Source organism: Talpa europaea (assembly GCF_964194135.1).
Source record: "Talpa europaea genome assembly, chromosome: 3".
NCBI classification, from domain to species: Eukaryota; Metazoa; Chordata; class Mammalia; order Eulipotyphla; family Talpidae; genus Talpa; species Talpa europaea.
Window position 1 is genome coordinate 57,358,454 of NC_140069.1, and position 21,404 is coordinate 57,379,857.

The 21,404-nt window shown below is 37.7% G+C and overlaps 1 protein-coding gene across 2 annotated transcripts in view; it reads left to right on the plus strand.

Annotated features, from left to right (window-relative positions):
* Window positions 1-21,404, plus strand: part of CA8 (carbonic anhydrase 8) — a gene marked incomplete at its 5' end in the record, with an annotated part of 79,550 nt that overhangs the window by 36,204 nt on the left and 21,942 nt on the right. Inside the window, one exon of one of the 2 annotated variants that reach the window (XM_084230031.1) lies at window positions 19,949-20,044. The exons of the other annotated variant lie outside the window; for it this stretch is intronic. Within the exon in view, the coding sequence (XP_084086157.1) occupies window positions 19,949-20,044 (96 nt within the window). The remainder of the gene's footprint in view (window positions 1-19,948; window positions 20,045-21,404) is intronic. 2 annotated transcript variants of the gene reach the window in all.

Here is a 21,404-nt window from a genome sequence, read left to right on the forward strand (position 1 = left end):
TATTGGGTTCCCCTATATTCCTGCTTTTGGCTTATTTCACTGAGCATAATTCCTTCTAGCTCAATCTATGTTGCTGCAAATGGCATGAGTTTATCTTTTTTGATTGCTGAGTAATATTCCATTGTGTATATATATATCACATCTTCTTGATCCAGTCATCTATTTTTGGGCATTTGGGTTGTTTCCAGGTTTTACCTCTTGTGAATAGTGCTGCAATAAACATAGGGGTACAGGTGTTCTTTTGAATCAATGTTTTTGTGTCCTTTGGGTAGATCCCTAGTAGTGGAATTGCCGGATTGTATGGTAGCTCCATTTTTAGTAGACTGAGGAACCTCCAGACAGCTTTCCATAGTGGTTGGACCAGTTTGCACTCCCACCATCAATGTAGGAGAGTTTCTTTTTCACCAGATCCTCACCAACATTTGTTGTTGCTTGTTTTTTTTTTTGATATGTACCACTCTTACTGGTGTAAGGTCGTGTCTCAGTATGGTTTTGATTTGCATTTCCCTGATTATAAGGGGTGTTGAACATTTTTTCATATGCCTGTTGGCTATTTGCATTTCCTCTTTGGAGAAATGTCTTTTAAGTTCTTCTGCCCATTTCTTGACTGGATTGTTTATTTTGTCTTTGTTGAGTCCTGTGAGTTCTTTGCATATCTTTGTGATCAGTCCCTTGTCAGTTGGATGGAGTGCAAAGATTTTTTCCCAGTTAGTGGGTGTCTCTCTGTTTTGGTTAATGCCTCTTTTGCTGTGCAGAAGCTTTTCAATTTGATGTCATCCCGGGTGTTTATCTTTGCCTTCACTATCTTTGGGTGATGAGTCTTTAAAGATGTTATTGCAATGTATGTCTTGTAGTGTTTTGCCTCTCTTTTCTTCTATATATTTTATGGTTTCAGGTCGTATGTCAGTTTTTTTTTTTTATCCATTTTGAGTTGATTTTTGTGCACAGTGAGAGGTAATGGTCTACTTTCATTTTCTTGCATGTGGGGGGGTCCAGTTTTCCCAGCACCGTTTGTTGAACAAACTGTCCATGTTCCATTGCATATTCTTTGCTACTTTGTCAAAGATTAGTTGTTCATATAAGTATGGCTTTATTTCTGGGCTCTCTATTTGGTTCCATTGGTCTGTGTGTCTGTTTTTGTTCCAATACCAAACTGTTTTAATTATTATGGCTTTGTAGCATAGCTTGAAGTTTGAAAGTGTGATACCTCCTTTCTCCTTTATTTTCATCAGTAGGGCTTTGGCTATTCATGGTTTCTTTGTGGTCCATATGAATTTCATCAGTATTTGTTCTATTTCTTTGAAGAATGTCATTGAGATTTTTATTGGAATAGCATTGAATCTGTACATTGCTTTTGGGAGGATGGCCATTTTAATAATGTTAATTCTTCCAATCCATGAGCAGGGAATGTCTTTCCATTTCTTTGTGTCTTCTTCAATTTCTTTTAACAGTGCTTTATAATTTTCTTTGTATAGGTTTTTCACCTCTTTTGTTAGGTTTATTCCCAAGAATTTGATTTTTTTGTTTCAATTATAAATCTGTTAAACTTTCATTCCTGTTCAAGGCCTGACAACAAACTAATAAAAAACATCAAATACTGTATTATGTAAAAGCAAAGATAATACAGTAATTTATGCTTCTGTAATAATTTTAGATGGCAAAACTATCTTGTGGTATGTTACTTTAGAGCAAGGAAGACCCTTACTTTTCTAAGGGACCCATATCTATAAGTACATATATACATAAAAATGTAGTTTGCTCATTTTGCATATATTTCAAAACATTCAAAACAAATATGCTATCTATAATAAAAGCTTTTAAGTATAATTAACAAACATTATTTTGTTTTTATTACTTGGTTTGGATGGCTGAGAGGCTAACGGTGCTGTGTAGTGCAATGTATGTACTAATCATACAGTGTGACTAAGCAGGCCGGGAGCATGAGATGAATTTTGAAGTGGAGATGCTACCTAGTCCTGGCCAGGCAGGCCCTGTGATAGGTAAGCCTGGTAAGTAAAGTCCTCATTTCTAACTGATGATCCTAAATCTGCCGTCTGAACATTTAAATCATCATTGACGATTGTACATTTTGGATTTTGTACAAAATGTAATCTAGTTATTTTAGATATGATCTTCCTCCAAGTCAATATGAGCTGTGTTAAATTGAAATACATTATCACATAAACAAAGGTTAAAGTTCCTTTCTGAATTGTTATGCTTTTTCTGGTTCACACCCATTGATGCCTTTCCTGTTCCTGGTTGACATTTTTTTTTACCCTAGCTGTTTTGGTACAAGTTCCACCTCAATCAAGGAAAGTGATATTTTACCTTACCACAACATTAAAAAGAAATGTGACCATTGTATTTTAGATCAGTGGTAGGTTAAAATCCAGGTTTCTGGAATGTCTTTTAAAATAATTTGATTCGTAGTTGGTTCCCGGTTGCACCACACCTGTGTTAGCAGGAGAATCTCACACAAATCTCAGTAATACAGGACCCTTTAACACTGGAAGTAATGTGGCTTATGATGCATTTGGTAAAGAATGGTTCTCTGTGCAACTCTCTTAGGCAACAAACGGGTTGCATTAGCTCATTATGATTTTATTTTATTTTATTTTTTTTTTTAGAGGCATGTTTTTTACTTATTTATTTGTTTGTTTGTTTTTGTTTATACATGCACTGGGTACAGTCAGAAGCGCGGGAGGGTGAGAGAATTCACCAGAGCCAGAGCGGGGAGCAGAGCAGGCAGAAGGACCAGAGTACACTGCTGAGGGGAGCAGCAGGCGGCAGGAGAGGTCTGCGCGCCATGTGGGACCCTCCTCCGGTGGCTGGGGAGCAGCCGGGGATCGAACCGGTGCCACAGAGGCTGCGGGCAGCTTCGCAACCCAGTGCTCAACCGCTGCGCCACCGGGGAGGCCCAGCTCATTATGATTTTAAAGCAAATTACAAAACTTATACAAATAAGAAAAGCACTTTGTGGAAAAGCATAGCTTTACAGAACTTTTTGTCTTAATGATTAAAGTAGTCCCTTTCTGTTTTCATCTGATTCTGTGTGTGTGTACACAGGGTGAGGGCAAATCCTCCATTCCATGGGAAATGTGTTTGGTGAAAATTTGTTACATGACTCAATGTACATATTTATTTGTTTATCCTGTCCAAGTTTACTCTTCTCCCATTATTTTGAAGATACAGGGTGTTTATATTGTTGGAAAGTTATGTCCCTGGGATTATCTCATGGCCATGGAGTTAATGCAACATTCATCTTACTGCAACCCTCAAGGGATGTGCGGTGTTAAAGCATATGAAGACCATCTATGTGCCACGCACATGCCGTATCTTATTTAATCATTAAAATATCCCTTACAGGTAGGGTTATGTCCATTTTTCACCTGAATAGTCAGGGCAAGAGGCGTTAAATAAGTTGCCTAAGGTTACAACAGTAATGGCTGAGGCTGAAACCAAGTATGAATTTTTTTCTTTGTACAATATGTGCCTTCCCATATTTCTACTAAAAGGATTCTTATTTTTGCTCCAGATAATTGCAATTCAAAAAGTGAAAGCATCTGAATATGCTGTATTAATAGACAAGTGCTTTTTCAGCTTACAGTGAGGATTAAAATGGATTTTCTTTGACATTTTCAGATAACCGCATTTTGTTGTAAATTGTAATATTTTGAATTTGTAATTGGATTTAAAAAAATTGTTCCTGAAAATTGTGTTATTAGGCAGTGTATTATGTACATAAAGGTGGCATGTGAAAATCAACAGTATTTAATGAGTAATCAATGGTATTTAATGACAAATGAAATAATACTGTGTTTTAAATCTAATTAAAATCACTTTCTGTGCATTTCTTATCATTGAAAAGAGCTTGTTATGTTGATTGTTATTACAAACTTTCCTGAAACAGTTAATATGTAATAAATCAAATTAGCCACACTTTTATAGACATATTCTTTCAGTGCATTGCATGTTCAGAAGTTTGGGCCATATTCTGTGGGTATCCCCTTTTGGAGGAAACTTTCCTTCTGAGAAAGTTCATCAGATTTGTACCATATAACTGGAGAGGGAGAATGAATTTGAAAAGTTAACTTTAGAAGTTTGGAAACTAGTTAAGAGACCTGGGTCATAATTTTAGCAATAGATTATGGATATCTACATTAAGGAATTGTCCAAGGGAGTAAACTATATGGGTGAACTTGGGAGATTTTGAGGAGGTAGAAAATAGCAGGAGAGAGCTCGTGGTTATTTGTAATAATAAAGGAAGATGGAAGAGAATTTTGACTTGGGTCCATTTGTAGAAGTAAAGATAGAGACATAGATCTGAAGGTGGAGGAGCTTCAAGTGTGAAACAGCAACTTAAAAAATATTTTAGTAGGTACTTTAGTAATGAGATATGGAAGAGCAAACATTAAATATTAATAATAATATAAAAACGTTGATTTAACATTACCTCCAATATTGTAGAGGGCTCCTTATTCTTTACAACCTTACCAATACTTGTTTCTGGTATATTTGATCTGGGCTATTCTTGTGGGTGTGAGGTGGTATCTTTTTTTTTTTTTTTAAAGATTTATTTTATTTATGCAAGAATACAGGGGTACAGGCCAGATGCACGGGAGGGTGAGAGGACTCACCAGAGACAGAGAGGGGAACAGAACAGGAAGATTGACTGAAATACACTGCTGAGGGGAGCAGCAGGCGAGACAAGAGAGGTCTGCTCGCCATGTAGGTTGCTCCGAGGCCGGTGGGGATCGAACCGGCACCATAGAGGCTGCGGATAGTTTCATAGCACCGCGTTCAACTGCCTGCGCCACCACGGAGGCCCTGAGTTGGTATCTTATTGTAGTTTTTATTTGCATTTCTTTGATGATAATTGACAATGAACATTTTTTCATGTGTCTATGTTCATCTTTATATTTTCTTTGAAGAAGTGTCTATTTAACTTATTTAGCAGCTTTTTGATCTCCTTGTTTGATAGATGATGTGCAGTTATCTTCTCCCATTTAGTGGGTGTCTTTTCATTTTAATGAGAGTTTCTTTGCTGTGTAGAAGCTTTTAGGTTTGATGTTGTCTCATTATTTTTGTTATTGTTTCCCCTGCTATTGGAGTTAGGTCCCCAAAGACATTTCTAAAGCCAGTGCTATGGAGTCTTTTGCCTGTTTTCTCCTATGTATGTTATAGTTTCAGCTCTTGCACCCAAGTCTTTAGTCCTTTTGAGCTGTTTTTGTGTGTGTGTGTGTGTGTGTGTGTGTATAGTGTGAAGTAGTAGTCTCATTTCCTTCTTTTGCATATGTCTGTCCAGTTTTCCTAACACCACTTGTTGAAGTGACTTTCCTTTCTCCAATGTACACCTTTGACTCCTTTGTCACAGACTAAGTGTCCATATGAATGTGGGTTTATTTATGGGATCTCAGTTCTTCACTGATCTGTTTGTCTATTTTATTCCAGTACCACACTGTCTTGATGACTATAGCTTTGTAATGTAGTTTGAAGTCTGGGAGTGTAATACCTTGATTCTTCCTTTTTATTAGGATTGCTTTGTCTATTTGGGGTCTTTCAAGGTTCCATATAAATTTCAGCAGTGTTTCTGCTGTATCTTTGAAGAATGCCATTGAAACTTTTATGAGTGCATTGAATCTATATATTGCTTTAGTAAGTTGGTCATTTCAACGTTAATTCCTCCAACCCACAATATGGAATCTTTCCATTTCATTGGGTCTTCTTTTATTTCTTTCAAAAACGATTTATTGTTTTCACCGTGCAGGTATTTCACCTCCTTTGTTAAGTTCATTCCTAGGAACTAAATTATTTTTGATGAAATAGTAAGTGGGATTTTTTTTTTTATTTCATTCTCTTTCAGTTTGTTGTTTGCATTTAGGAACACAACTGATTTTTTTTTTTTTAACATTGGTTTTATAGCTTGCCACTTCACTGTTATGATTTATTATTTCTAGTAGATTTTTGTGGAGTCTTTAGGCTTTTCTATGTATATTATCATGTCATCTGTACATAATGACTATAGATTTACTTTGTCAATTTGTATTCTTTCATACCTTTCTCTTACCTAATTATTGTAGCTAGAACTTCCAATATTATTTTGCATAAGAGTGGTGAAAATAGACATCCTTTTCTTGTACCTAATCATAGAGGGAAAGCTTTCAGTTATTTGGCATTGAGAATGATGTTAGGTGTGGGTTTGTCAAATTTGGCCTTTATTGTGTTGAGTTATATTTCTTCTATCCCCATTTTTTGAGAGATTTTATAATAAATTAATGTTGAATCTTATAAAATGTTTTCTCTGCATTTATTGATATAACTATAGGAATTTTATTTTTCCTTTTGTTGGTGTGGTGAATTTCATTGATGGTTTAACAGGTGTTGGACCATTATTGTGTCCCTGAAGTAAATCCCATTTGGTTATGGTATAAGTTAAGATTTTGTTCAAGATGTTTAGATTTATGTTCATTAGGGGTATCTTTTTGTAGTTTTCTTTCCTTTTTTTTTTTTTTTTGTGATACCCTTACCTGTTTTTGGTATCAGAGTAATGTTGGATCATAAAATGTGTTTGGAGGAATGCCCTCTTCAAATTTTTGAAAGAGTTTGAGAAGGATATGTGTTAGTTTGTCTTTGAAGTTTCAGTAGAAGTCACTAATGATACCATCTGTTTCTGGGATTTGTTTTTATTTATTTTTTTTTTTGGAGACTTTTGATTACAGTTTTAATTTCTTTGCTTGTAATTGGTTTGTTTCAGTTTTCTATTTCCTCCTGATTTAGACTTGGAAGGCTGTATGCCATTTCTGTGGATAACAGTATGGAGATATCTCAAAATACTAAAAGTGTATCTATCTATGATCCAACAACTCCACTCCTAGTTATCTTACCCAAAGAATGCAAATACAATAATTTGAAGGGGTATGTGCTCTTATGTTCACTGCAGCATAAGTATAAAAGTGTGATTCTATAACTTTAAATCACATGCAGTATTATAAACTGTTACCTCACTACAAAATAATAAATTAAAATTAAATTAAAGATATTCATTTTGACAGTTACAAACACTGGTCTTTATAAGTTCAATCAGTAAGATTTTGCTCAATTGAGAAGAGAAGAAGTGAGAGGATGGTGCCTCAATAGAACCACCGTTTGATGGTGTCAGGTGGAGCAAACCAGTAAAACATCCTGTCCAGCCACCTGTGCACACAAAGACAAACCATACTTTAGTGTAAAAGAACTTTAATAGAATTAATGTACACAGAGAGAGAAGAAAGGATAATTGATTTCCAATAAAACACCCAAAGTTAACCATCTCTGCTTGGGTAAATGCCCAGCCAAACAGGGTTGGTTTGAAGTGGGGCTTTTGAGACCTGAAAGCATGCCGCAAGTCTAAGGCACTTTCTGGCAGGGAACCATGGAAAAGAGGTTCTGAAGCAGGTCCCAAAATGAGCAAAATCAAAGTGCAAATCAAGATAATGGTTGCTATTGTCAGCCTCCCCATGTCTCTCTTATCCACATGTCTCTTCCATATGTCTCTACAGTTCTCTTCTCCATGCATCTACTTCCATGCCCCCCGCCTCCCCCCACCAAGTCCCTGGTGGAAGTCCAAAGCTGAGAAGCAAGTGCTCATCTCCTCCACATGTCTCTCTTTGAACCCATCTCTTCAAGTGTATTATATAGCTTCAACTGCTTGTTTAGTTCTGCCCCCTAGTTCTCAATAGTTATTCTGGGGCAGCTTCATGTAAGTGGGGGCAGAATATGATACCTCTCTTTTTTATGGAGATGCCTCTGTTATACATTCTGTCCCCCAGTTTTTCTTGTTTCTATAGGAGCACTGCTTGTCATTCTTCGTGGTATATGAAAGTTCATATTGTGAATTCTACTCTGATCAGTCTTCCACACTTCTACTTTGGAGGACAGATTTGGCATAATGGTAGTGAAGCCAAGTCATCTAGTTCATCTCCTGACTTTGTTACTTGTTTGCTGTGCGACAGTGTATAGGCTACTTTACTTTCTGTGCCTCTCTTTCTGTCTTGTTAAAATGGAGTGTTGGTAATAGCCGTAGCATCTACCATTATACATACAGTATTGAGGATTGAGCAAGATTAATATTTGTAAGGAACAGAAAGGGAGAATGATGAATATAAATATAATATTATATATAATATGTATATATAATATAAATGCTCTTTAAATAAACACAAATTTCCAAAAAATTCTCTATCATTTACATTGCACACTTACCCTGATGGACTGTCAATTTTATGTTTTTAGTTATTTGCATTATGTATTCTTCTATAAAGAGCAGTGAAAACTGAATCCTTGATATTATGAGTGCTCAATAAATGTTTGGAAGAACTCTTGTTAAATTTGGGGGTAGAGGAGCAAAGAATATAGCCATTATTCACTGATTCACCATACAGAGTGAACAGATGCAACTTGTAAGTGTCTTGTATTCTCTTAACACCATGACCTTTGATAATTTCTTTATTTTATAAAATAACAAATGAAATATAGAGAATTTAATTTATAGCAATTTAATTACAGTTATTACTCATAATTCAGATTTTCTTTTTGGCAATAGAAGACAGTATATAAAAAGGTTCTGAGCACCCAATTCCAAAACTAATAGTGTTGGAAAAATGTTCTAGACACCAGATGGGTGTCCTACAATTCAACTCTCTGTGTCACTATCTGCCCTGAAATAACATCCGGGCAGGTTGAGGATGCAGTTCCACTAGACTATCTCCCCATGCCCCACCTTTGGATGCCAATTGTGAGCCCAAGTTGTTACTAAATGTATTTCTAATCAACTGACTATAATAATCAGAGCTTCCTATTATCCCCTCTTTGGGTTTGATTAATTTGCTAGAACAGCTTACAGAACACAGACACCTTTTACTGCTTTATTGCCAGCAACTGTCAGAAGGTATGCAAAGATCAAGGTATGGGGAAAAGATGTGGGGAGATTGTCTGGGTTTCTTAGGCATTTAACCACTCTCCCGAAATCTCTACATGTTTACCACCCATTAGTTGTTCAAACCTGGAGGTTTTGAGGTTTTTTGGAGGCACCATTAGATAGAATGATTGGTTAGATTATTGATAGCTGGTGATCAATTCAACCCCCATCTCTACTTTCCTTCTCTGGAAATCAGGGAGGAAACTGAAAGCTCCAGTCCTCTAATCTGGCCCAGTTCCCTTCCCAACCTGCCCCATCCTTAGGTAATTTTCCCAGAGTCCTTCATTAGCACAAACCCAGTTATGGGCTTAGTTATGAATAACAAGGCACCCATTTCACCATTATGGCTCTGAAGAGATTTCAGAAACTGGGAAAAAGAGAACAAATGCTGTAAGGTATTCCTCTTCATCTTATTGCTTAAGAAATTCCAAGGGTTTTGGAAGGTGAGAGCCAAGAACTGCAGACAAACCAAACATATGAGAAATATATTTTGGTCATTTCAGGGACCAATTACAGGTTTCTTATAAATCACTGTATCAGAGTATTTCTTGGAAAATGAGATTAATGTCAAAGATTGAGTTTTAGTTGTTTGTAGTCTTATATTGAAAATATACTGTTACTACATGATGCATCTTTTCCTTTGATTCATATGACTGCTCCAACAAGCCTTTTCTAAACTTCCTCAAGAAAGTTTTGTATTTGGAAGAAAAGATGTAGCAGTATTGCAATGTCGCATTCTTAAGAGGGAGACAGTAATAAATGAAAGGAACTTAGCATTCAAAGAGCAAATCATTCTGTTACAGGGCAGCCCCGATACAAAACGCGTTGACTGACTGTGGGTCCTCACCCATGCGCTTAAAAGAACTTATCAATACTCTACTGCAGGCACACGCGAAAGGTTAATAAAAGGTTTATTTACAAGGGAAGGGCAAATGAGGAAATGTACAACTCAGGGAGAAAAGTGGGAGACAAAGTTTTAAACGCGTCCTACCTGATCCACCGATCTGGAATCCCAAATGGCACTCTGAGAGCTGGCCGCAAGCCAGAGCTGTGAAGCCAGGAGGCAATCAAGAGAGAGAGCCCCCAAGGCCCACGTGTTTGGTTTTTATACCAAACCTGGCTGCTTAACTCCACCCTCAGGTCCCAGCCACCTTCCCTTTGGTAGTGATGGGATTTGTCTTTCCCAATGTCTTGATGGCTTTGGTCTGGAGTGGGGGTGGAATCCACAAAGCCTGCATGGAATTAGCTCAGGACATCCTTTCCCTCTAACAATTCTACTTTGAAAAATGTCTTTCTATAAATTACAGAAAGTGGGTCTTTTAAATAGAGAATTTGGAAACATAATAACACTATACATACCTTTTGATATTAATATATTAATGGATGAAGTTGCTCTAACATAATAGGAGGATTCCTATTTTTCTTTTACCTATATCAAAGGATACATAATTAAGTTTAGGCAAACATAACAAGGAGGTGACAGTTAGAGATAGAATTTCAAATAATTTATTTTCTGTTCCATGCTTTGCAGTGCTTTGTCACTATTATATCTGTCTACACCTTGAATGTCCTTCTCTGAGTAATAGCTGCATAATATATTGACAATGACATCTTAAAGTGCAGCAGCACCTGAAAATAATAAACACTAAATCTCAATTTATCTGCAGATGAATGACTGCTTCATATAATTAAGAGTGGATCTGGGAGAAAGGGTGCTTTCTCTGCTGTTTTTCAGTTATTTAATGCTCCCATTTTGTTACTGTTGGGTTGAAAAGGAAATTATCCAGTATCCCTTGGGTTCTTTTAGACTGGCAAATAGTCAAACAAGCATCAGACAGATTGATAAGAGAAAAAGCCAAGAGGAAGTTGAATAATAATATGTATACCTCATGTATACATGGGTGAGACCCAGTGTGATTGCGTAACCCACCCTAGTGGCTTTGTCTTAAATACCTTCTCTAAGACAAGGGACTTTGGGGAGCAGGTAAGGGCAGGCAAAAAGGGAGTGTCAGGGAGGTTTCTGGGAAAGCACAGTAGACTAAGATGCAGATTTATGTTCTTTCTTCTCCTCTGAAAAGAGAGATTAGGTCTTCAAGGGAGAGGCCCTTGCAGAGATGTTTATATTTACATATAAAAGCAACCTCCTCTTAGCCTTCAGATCCCCTCCCAGGAAATAAATCCTTTCCTGAAACACTTGGGGGGAGAGGGTGAGGGGGGGTAATGGGGGGGTGCACAGATTTCTGCTCCCCTATATTATTCAACACCTCAGTTCCATTTTCCTTTCCTTTATTTTTTAAATTCCATTACCTAATAACATCATTCTTTCAGCCCCCCAGTATCACAAGCATAGTTGAGACATTAGTTACGCTTTTTCTAATTTTACAGGTTTTCTCCATGCTCTGAGAATGGATAGCTTGAGGGTAATAATAATGTATGGGTGAGGTGAGATACCTGACTTCTGAAACTCAGAATCTTGCTGGAGATCAGTTGTAACTCTAATGGAATTTCTTTGGGAGTGAGGAAAACAGGGCAGTCAGAACATTGTAACCAGGATTTGCTCCTGAGTTTATACCATAAGGTGACCTAACTCTGGAAAATTCGGAAAAGTATGGTTTGGCAGGAAAATGGTTTTCAGGTTCAATTACACCTGAGTTTGTCGGTGGGACATCCTTTTCTACCTACCATATTGAATAGTTCCCAAATTTATAGTAACTCGATTCTTTTTCTTTGGGCTTTAATTTTGCTTACTTAAAGAATAGATTAAAAGAATGCCAAGTTGAAAGGTCACTTTTGCTTAAACTCAAAAGTACTGATTCTCCTTGTTAAAAAAATTTATTTAGCACGTGCTTCAGCTACCTTTCGATTTCTCTTTTCTGATGTTCACTGCCTGATTTCCAGGATGAAGGCCCCCCTGCCTTTATCCAGAAGCCTTCATGTTGGTCCTCTGCAACTGCATTTCCAACTGTTAGTAGGTAGACTAAGGGGCACCCCAAGACTCCCAAACTTGCATGCTCTAAGTCAGTTCTGCCATTTGCTGAATAAAGACAAAGCATACTCTTAGGGTGTAAGACCTTCAGTAGAAAAGGACTTAAGTAGAATTAGTGTCCATAGAAAGAAGAGAAGAGACAGGCTATAGTTATCTAGTGAAACACCCAAAGTCACCCATTCCTTTGTGGGTAAATGTCCAACCAAACAGGACCACTGGAGCCCAAAAGCCTGCCACAAATCTAAGGCACCTTCTGGTTGGGGAACCACAGGATAGGGGCAGAAGCGTTCAGGCAAGTCTGATAGGAAAAGAGCAAAATGAAAGTACAAGTCAAGATAAAGGTTGCCTGGCCTCCCCGGTGGCGCAGCGGTTGAGCGCTGGGTTGCGAAGCTGCCCGCAGCCTCTGCAGCGCTGGTTTGATCCCCGGCTGCTCCCCGGCCACCGGAGGAGCGTCCCACATGGCACGCAGACCTCTCCTGCTGCCCGCTGCTCCCCTCAGCAGTGTACTCCGGTCCTTCTGCCTGCTCTGCTCCCCGCTCTGGCTCTGGTGAATTCTCTAACCCTTCCACGCTCCTGACTGTACCCAGTGCTTGTATAAATAAACAAACAAATAAACAAATAAATAAAAATAAACAAATAAATAAATAAATAAATAAATAAATAAATAAATAAATACGTCCTCCAAGTCTTCTCTCTTAAGCCTTCCCTTCCAAGTCTTTTTTGGTTTCTACTCACTGCTCAGCTTCACCTTTCACTAGGTGGGACAGGGACTATGGAATCTCCCATTTTTAGATTATACTGTTACACAATTATCTTAAAAAATATTCCAAGTCTCCCTTCTGTCCTTATTTTTTTTCTCCTGTGTGGCTGCTGTTATGTTGTTGCCAGTATAGTCTTGATACTCTTGATTACACTTCTAGAGAGTCTTTATTCTAACAGGACTTTGGAATTTTCTGGGTTTCTGCTTGTATATTTCATATTCCCCTTTTCCTCATCTGACCATTTTCCAAAGCTCAGTGTTTGGCCCTTTGTCAGTCCTTTTGGTGACTTGATTCATTGGTGAACTGATTATCTATTTGGCTAACAATGTAGATATCTGAGGTTATCTGCAACCTGTACCTTTATTTTCAAGGTAGTCCTAATTTATCTCCTACTCTTAGGAGACTAATTCTACTCTTCTAATACAAATTTCAAATTTTATCTAAAACTGAACTCATCTTCCTATTGATAAGTGATTTAGGATGGAAGCCCCAGGTTCCTCTTTCCTTAATATCTGTTGGTTCAAGTTGCTGTCTCCATCTCCAGCCTATCTAGATGTCTATCAAATGCTTGTCGAGCCCTAGAAAGATAGGTAGAATTTGTATAAATGACAGGACAGGGTGTGAAACAGCATTCCATCTAAGTGAAGAGTCAGGACTTATACTTTGAGTATTTTGGGAGTAGCTAATGGTATAATGGCAGAGAGGAAATTTCCCTCTACTACTCTAGATTCTTTGGTTGATTGAATAATCAAAACAACATCAGATAGATTAGCAGGAGAAAAAGATCAGTTTAATTACATATGTACAGGGAATCTACATGAAGAATGAAGATCACACTTTTCGGTGGGGAAGACAATATCTATCCTGAATTAAGGAATGGAATAGGGGCCTGGGACTCCAAGGAGATAGGAGTGGGGCACTCACATGACAAAAGGACCAGATGCTCCATAATTATGTGTTTGTTCTGCACATAGGTGGGTTTCTCTGATAGAAAGGCTATTTCTAGGGGTAACCTTAATTCTGGGTAATAACCTTAATTTTGTTCTTCTAGATAGTCAAGGGAGTGTTAAAGTTTTTCTTGAGTCTGAGGGGATCTTCACTTGACCTTATCTTGAAATAATCCACATGCCCAAGCGGCACATCTTGTGGAGAAAAAGTGGTGCAAGCTGCCTTAAAGAGAGATGAGTTGAACTTTGTGATACAAATGATTAAGGGTCAGGAAAGGCCTGGTCATTTGGAGATAAAAAGGTGGAGGCTGAAAGCCCAGCAGGTTGGAGGTTCCACTGAGAGAGAATAAGAAAGAAAGCACTTTTGAAGGAAATTTATGTTAGTTCTAGAAATAGCTTGAAGTGAGATGAAGCCATTTGAAACAAAATGTCTACTATACATTTGAAGGTAGGAACTTGTGTGAGTGTGCAGGATTGGGAAAAAAAATTTGTGAGTCATAATTGCCTTTTCAGTTTTTACTGCTTTTTCCATTTCTCATGATTCATTCGTTTGTACTTTAATGCTGTCATGTTATTTATGTTAATAATAAACCTCATTTATCTTGAAGATAGCTTTCTCTTAGGCTGCCATGAAATCTTCAAACTTATTTTTCTAGATGACAAATAAATGATTATAAGGCTATGGCTTGTCACAGTTTCATAACTTTGGACAAATTTATCTGTAGCTATGAGTTAAGTACATTAAGATTAACGTTTCACAGGTACTAATGGCATAGCAGCATAATCAATTGCAGGAAATTTGAATTTGTGAGCCCCATAGCAAGAGCTCAGTCAAAGATTTTCTTTTGAAACCATAGAAGGATATTTTACAGTTATCTTGAGGTCAGATTTTTTAATAGGAAGGAATAACGGTCATGATGCTGAAAGAGTAATAGTGGACCTTTATTTTTTTATTTCGTTGCAACACATTATTTTTGTATTTTTTAAAATTGAAGTAACATTACATATTATAATATTATATAAATTTCAGGTGTTCATCATTGAGAATCAACATCTATGCAGTACTTTAAATTCACCACTGAAAGTCCAATTCTATTCTTCACTGCACCATTGCCCCCCCCTTTTTTTTCCCCAATTTACCCACTCTGCTTCCCCCATCCCTTCTGGTAACCACTAAATAGTCCCAAAGTCCCAAGGCTTGTTTTTGTCTTATTTAATTCATCTCCTTGTTGGTTTTGTCTAGGTGCCATATATGAGTGAAACCTTGTGGTGTTTGTCCTTCCTTATTTTGCTAGACATAATTCCTTCTAGGTCCAAACATATTGTTGCAAATGGCAGGATTTCATTTTTATAAAATAACTGAATAGTATTCCACTAGGTATACATACCACATCTTCTTTATCCATTTGTCAACTGGTGGGCATTAACATTGCTTCCAGTTCTTGGCTATTATAAATAGTGCTGCAGTAAACATGGGCTTATATATATTTCTTTGCATTAGTGTTTTTGTGTTTGGGGCGGTAAATACACAGAAGTGGAATAACAGAATTGTGTGACATTCCTATTTTTAATATTTTGAGGACTATCCATACTGTTTTCCAAAATGGCAGCACTAATTTAATATCCCCAAGAACAATGTACAAGATGTCCTGCCTCCACATCCTCTCCAACACTTGCTGTTTTGTGTCTTTGGATAATATTCATTCTCACAGGTGTGAGGTGACACCTCATTGTGAATGCATGTGGCCATATATTGAATTAGGTAGGGAGAAGATGATAAGAACTGAGGAAGATTTGGCTTGAATTGTTACAGAATACTGCTTTCTCCTACTTCCACTGCTGGTGTTGGGAGGAAGCAAAGGACTTTAGCCTTTTGAGGGAAAATGACTGAAGGGAGAGTGGGTTGCCCATTGTTTCAGTTGAGGAATTCTCATTCATTTGTATGCCAGCTACTGTTATTGGTAGCCATAGGAGGAGTTTGGGTTCTAACCGTACAAGATAACTAACTCCTCTACCACATGCTGCACTGCGTTTACAAAGCAGAGAAGACCTAGTGAGACTAAGTCCAATCTCAAGTCATCTTTAGTCAGAGGTACCCTGAAGGAGCGAGGGGACCACACAGCATAGGACTGTCTACATTTAGGCAGCAGGTGTGATAATGTACTACCTATCCTTTATCCTCTCTAGAAACAGTAAGATGTAGCTTTTGAGTTTCACCCAAAACTGTAAGTGTTCAGTCATGCTCCCATCACCTCACTTCTATGCCTTTTCAGGCTACATCTAGCTAAATGCTTATCACAGCAAAATGTAATAAGAACACAGGAACAAAGGGAGTACTCTCCAAGGACAGAGAAAGGTGTAACCTGAGCTATTAGTATTTAACTCTCATATGACAGAGACTGACTCTCAAAGAAGTAAGACTTGTGAAGTTTGCAGAGCTGAACTTCAGTTCTGCAGAGTGGAACTGCAACAAGAATGTAAGACTGTGATTCCTAACTCAGAGGTCTTTTATGAGCGCAATGCTACCTATAAGAATTTTTAGGCAGAGTTGCATAAGTGTGCAGTGTTCTGTCTTGCCATCCCACATTCTGCTGAAGACCAGACACACCCCAGAGAGGATCTGTAGTGTTAGGCTTTTAAGTTAGTCTTCCCAGTTCCCTCTTCTGATAGTAACTGTCTGCTTGGACCTCTATTAAGCCTCTTTTATACTTGTAAAAAGATAAATTGAGGCATATCAAAAATTTTATGAGTTTATTTGAGCAAAGATTGATTTGAACAGGGCAGCATTTAATCTGGCAGATGTAAAGGAGCTCTGAGGAGTTTGTACAAAATGAAAGACATTTATAGTTGGGAGGGAGTGGTAACAAGGAAGTTATACCAGGCAATCAAGCAGGCTTATAACTGCACTGAAGATAAACCTTGGTTTGGTGACCTGGGCTTAGTACAGTGACTTCATTTTGGGTCTGTTGCTTTTAACAGACTCACTGGGGCACTTGATCATTTTCTAGACCATGTTCTTATTATCATATCACTTTTCTTTCATGCACATTTGTTTCTTAAACAAATTTTGGAACACAGATCATGTGTATGTACTTCCTATGTTGTGAAGCACAGGAAAATTAAAAATGAATTTCTGTTGTTTAAGAAACACAGTCAATGGCACTTTGTTATAGCAGTTCTAGCAGATTCATACAGATGGAGTGGGAAAGACCTCAGGGAGAAGAGCCAGTTAAAACTGAGAGTCAACAAAAATATGATTGAGTTGTGTCTGTGGGTTTTGCATCTATGTTTTGACTGCTACATTACAGCTGATTTCAGAATGTGTCGGAAGTTTGCCTCATACTTAAATTAATAATCTCCTAGTGGTGTAGAAAGGGGATCTCTAGTGTTTTATTTGGTCTTAAAATGAGAGAAAGAGCCTCCAAGAGAAGAGGGTTTCTCAGTAAGTACCAGGATGAAACCTTGCTTTTAAAGCTTATGTCCCTTGTTGACTGGGATGGAAGAATCCTTTCTTCCTCTGAACCTCCAAGTCTCAAGTAATTACTTAAGACCCCATCAGCAGAATAAATGACACTTGGTAGAGGTTCTCTGCTATTTCCATTTTGTGTTCTTGTGCTTAGTCATGTAGTGTCATAGCAATCTTTCACTATCGTTAATGCTTTTTAGGTTGGGTTGCCTGAACTGCCTGCATTTTCCTTCATTTTTCTTTACTTTCTTTTTCTTAAAAAACTAAGAATACCTATTTGATTTACAGGAAAATTATAAAGATAGTACAGAAGGTACCCATAAAACTCATATCCCATTTCCCTTATTAATGTCTTGCATTAGAATTGTTTATTTGTTATAAGTAGTAGATCAACATCAATATATCATTGTACCCTTATTTAATTCCATTTCCTTTACCTCATGTCCTTTTTCTGTTCCAAGATCTCACCTGTGAAACATGTTCCATCTAGTTCTTATGTCTCCTTAGGCTCATTTTGGCTGAAACATTTTCTCAGGCTTTGCTTCTGATGACCCTGGCAGTTCTTGATGAGTGCTGGTCAGGTTTTTTGGTAGAATGTCCCCCTACTGGAGATTTGCTTGATGTGTTTCTCATGGATGGACTGGGGTTACAGGTTATTAGGAGGAAAACCACAAAGGTAAAATTCCATTTTCATGACATGGTATCAAGGGCGCCCATTCTCAGCTTGATGACTGGTGGTACTGACATGAATCAGCTGATGCAGGCAGTGTCTGACAGGTTTCTCCACCAAAAGTCAGCCTCCCATTCTTTGAAATGAAGTCACCATTATCAGCACACACGGAAGAAGTCGGAACCTTCATTTTGTAAACACAAAAAATATGGAGCTGCTTTTGAAAGGCAGATGTTAGTAATGATGTTGCTAAATTATGAAAAGCACTCCCAAAATAAACCATGCTTTTACATTTATTTTTTGTTTCAGGAAAAAATGCTCCATAATGTTGCTATGAGAAGTAAGAAAAGTGTTGATTTGAACTTTGTAATTTATCCAGTAAAGACAGATTTCACCTTCTTTGCTGTTTTAAATAAGGCAGTCAGTTCTTGCATATAATTCTGGGACTCCTATGCTATTGTTGTAGCCAGAAAAGGAAAGGTTAGAATTGATCTGGCTTTCATTAGTAATAGAGCAGTTTTCTTTTTAAAAATTTTTTATTTTATATACTTTTCACATCATTTTTCATTTTTGCACAATGTATGCATTTTCATCTTGGTTATAGTCCCCATACAATTCCCACCACCCTTGTTTTGATCCTATTCTCTCCCCCCTCACCTCCTGTAGTGTGTCTCTGGTTTATAGTTGCTTGTTGATTTTGATTTTTAGTTTATTATGATTAATATTTTTCCTGGTCCCTTATTTAGGTTCTCTAAATTCCTGCTATGAGTGAGACCATCCGGTATTTTTCTTTTTTTTCTGGCTTATTTCACTGAGCATGATCCCTTCCAGCCCCATCCATGTTGCAAATTGCATGAGTTTATCTTTTTGATTTGCTGAGTAGTATTCCATTGTGTGTATGTACCACATCTTTTTGATCCAGTCATCTATTTTTGGGTATTTGGGTTGTTTCCATAGCTTACCTATTGTAAATAGGAGCATCGTTTTCTTAAAGGCAGTGACTTGACAGCTACATTTACTGGGAGGGCATAGTCCATGTGAGGTTTTTTGTAGCTTCATCTAGCCTAGTCCTGGTATTTCCCTAAATTACCCTTTGTTACCTGCAGAGGATTCATTACCTCCCTCTAGTGGTCAGCTTTATAATCTTGAATTCTATCTGGACAAATCAGCATTAGGAACACCAAAATTTGTGGCAATCCCCATAATAATTTTCCTTAATATTTTAATATGGATAGTAAAAGGGCATGGTGATTGACTCTCAGCTAAGTCATTTTTGATTAGAGCTAATTTTTCAATGAGGCAGTGTTTTAAGGTGGTATGCAATTATAACTTGATTCAAAGCTCAGTGATGAAGATAGTATTCTAAGCAGGTTTACCTAGCTAAAGTTACACTAAGAACCTCAGTGCCTGTTTGATTTTAACCAGAGAATTGAATTTAGCTTCTTTCAAGTGTTTTATCAGCACAGAGGAGCAAGTGCATATTCTAGATAAACTTGAAAGCTGTAGAGCTTTATGAGGCTAGGAGTGAAGGAGTCCTCCAGAGCATTGTTTGTCATCCCATCACAGATAAAATTTTATCTCCAGTGAAGGAAATGGCCTTTTTTTAAAGAGCTCTGCATCAGCATTTATTATTTTACTCTGACTTAAAAAACACTGCCTTCTTTTTAGAGGATGCTATCTCTGGATATTCTTAGAGAGGTGAAATAATTTATCAGAATTTGAGACTGGTCTTGTGTTACTCTTGATGGAAACTCTGAGCAACACAGTATTTGATTGTTCAGGTACTAATTCTTTAGATGAGTTCGAGTATGTGTACCCAGGCCTGGAGTTCTGTGCCATTGAGATCCAGAGGGCATGGCATTTAAAGAAATGCAACTAAAGCAGTGTGAAATCTGTGAGTCTCTTTACATGTACGCCTGATTAGGACAAAAGCAGAACTCAGAAGGCAGCAATCCATTAAGCATAACTTCTGCTCAGAAATAAGAAGACAGGATTTCATACAGAAAACGTGTTGAAACAGTAGTTTATTTGTGTTTATATCTGATACTCTTGTTGCTTGTGACACCGTATCCATATAGTTATCTTTGAACAGTTATGTCATTGTTTTTCTGAGTAGAAGTACATTAAGTAATGAGGTGACCTCTCTTTTGTTGTTCACCCAGCTCCATCTGATACACTGGAACTCCACCCTGTTTGGAAGCATTGATGAGGCTGTGGGGAAGCCACATGGAATCGCCATCATCGCTTTGTTTGTTCAGGTGAATGTCCTGATACAGTAGTTATATCCAGGGATTTTTATTTGTAATTCATTTTGCTGTGTGATTTTTGTTCTCTCTCAATTTTGTTACTAAGAGGTAACATTAAACATATATACAGAGAACACTGATTATTTGAAAATAGGAAACTTGATTTTTGTGGGTCATGAGAGAGCAGTCATATTCATTGGTAGAAAATGGTTTGTTTATTTATTAGAAGTTTTCTACAGAGTGGCATTCAGGGTCTTAAAGAAATGATTTAGAAGATGTCTTCTAGGCAGAGTTCATTATATTAATGAAAAAGAATTTCAAAAAATGTTTTTGGATCCTGGCTTACTGCAAAATCTGAGAAAATCAGTAATATAATCACATCATAGATTACTTTAGCTCTTTGTTTTTAATAATTTTCATTCCTAGGTAATTTGAAGTGTCTTATAGAAAATCCTGGTAAAATAAGACCAGCAAAGACCAAATGGATTAATCTATATAAAGTTTAGATCTCAGCTCTGTGGTGGGTACCTGTTGTTAGTGACCAAAGGCATCCTAGAACCCCCATTCTTGCATGCTATAAAGGAGTCCAGTCATCTGTGTCACAAAGGCAAAACAGACTCTTAATGTGGAGAACTTTAATAGAACTTTAATAGAAGAGAAGAAAGAATATTCGTGTCCCAATAAAATACCCCAAGTTGCCCATCCCCTGTGGGTAAATGTCCAGTCAAACAGAGATGACCCAAAGCAGCCCTGCTGAGGCCTGAAAGCTTGCCACAAGTCTAAGGAACCTTCTAGGAGAAGGGGAGCCATGGAAAAAGGGCTCTAGAGCAGGTCCCAGAAAGTTGAGACAGAAGGAGATACCACATCAAGCTAATGGCTGCCACTGTCAGCCTTCCCCCTATGTCTCTCACCCACATGTCTCCTTCAAGTGTCTCCACGTGTCTCTCCTTTAAGAATCTCCTTCCAAATATCCTTTCTTTCGCAGCATTACCAGGGTGCAAGTTGGGCCACAAGAATAAGAGTTCTTCTGTCTCTCCAGAGCCCACCTGCCTTCTGTGTTTTATAACTTCACCTGTCTGCTCAGCTCCTCCCATCATTCAGTGGGGTCAGATAATATAGTATCTCCCCCCTTAATGGAGATATCTCTGGAACACTGTGACCTTGGGGACACTTGAGGGGGTTCATATAGATTAGGAGGTTGTGGGAGAGCTTATCAAAGATGCAGATCCCACATTTGTGATTTCCATGGTGGAAAATAAGGCAAATTGGATTAGAAGTGGAAAAACACAGGGCTGTGCAGGACTGAGATACTAGGAGAGGAGTTTGACCAGTTGGTTTGCATTTTGGTTCGTTGTGATAGATGACAAAAGTG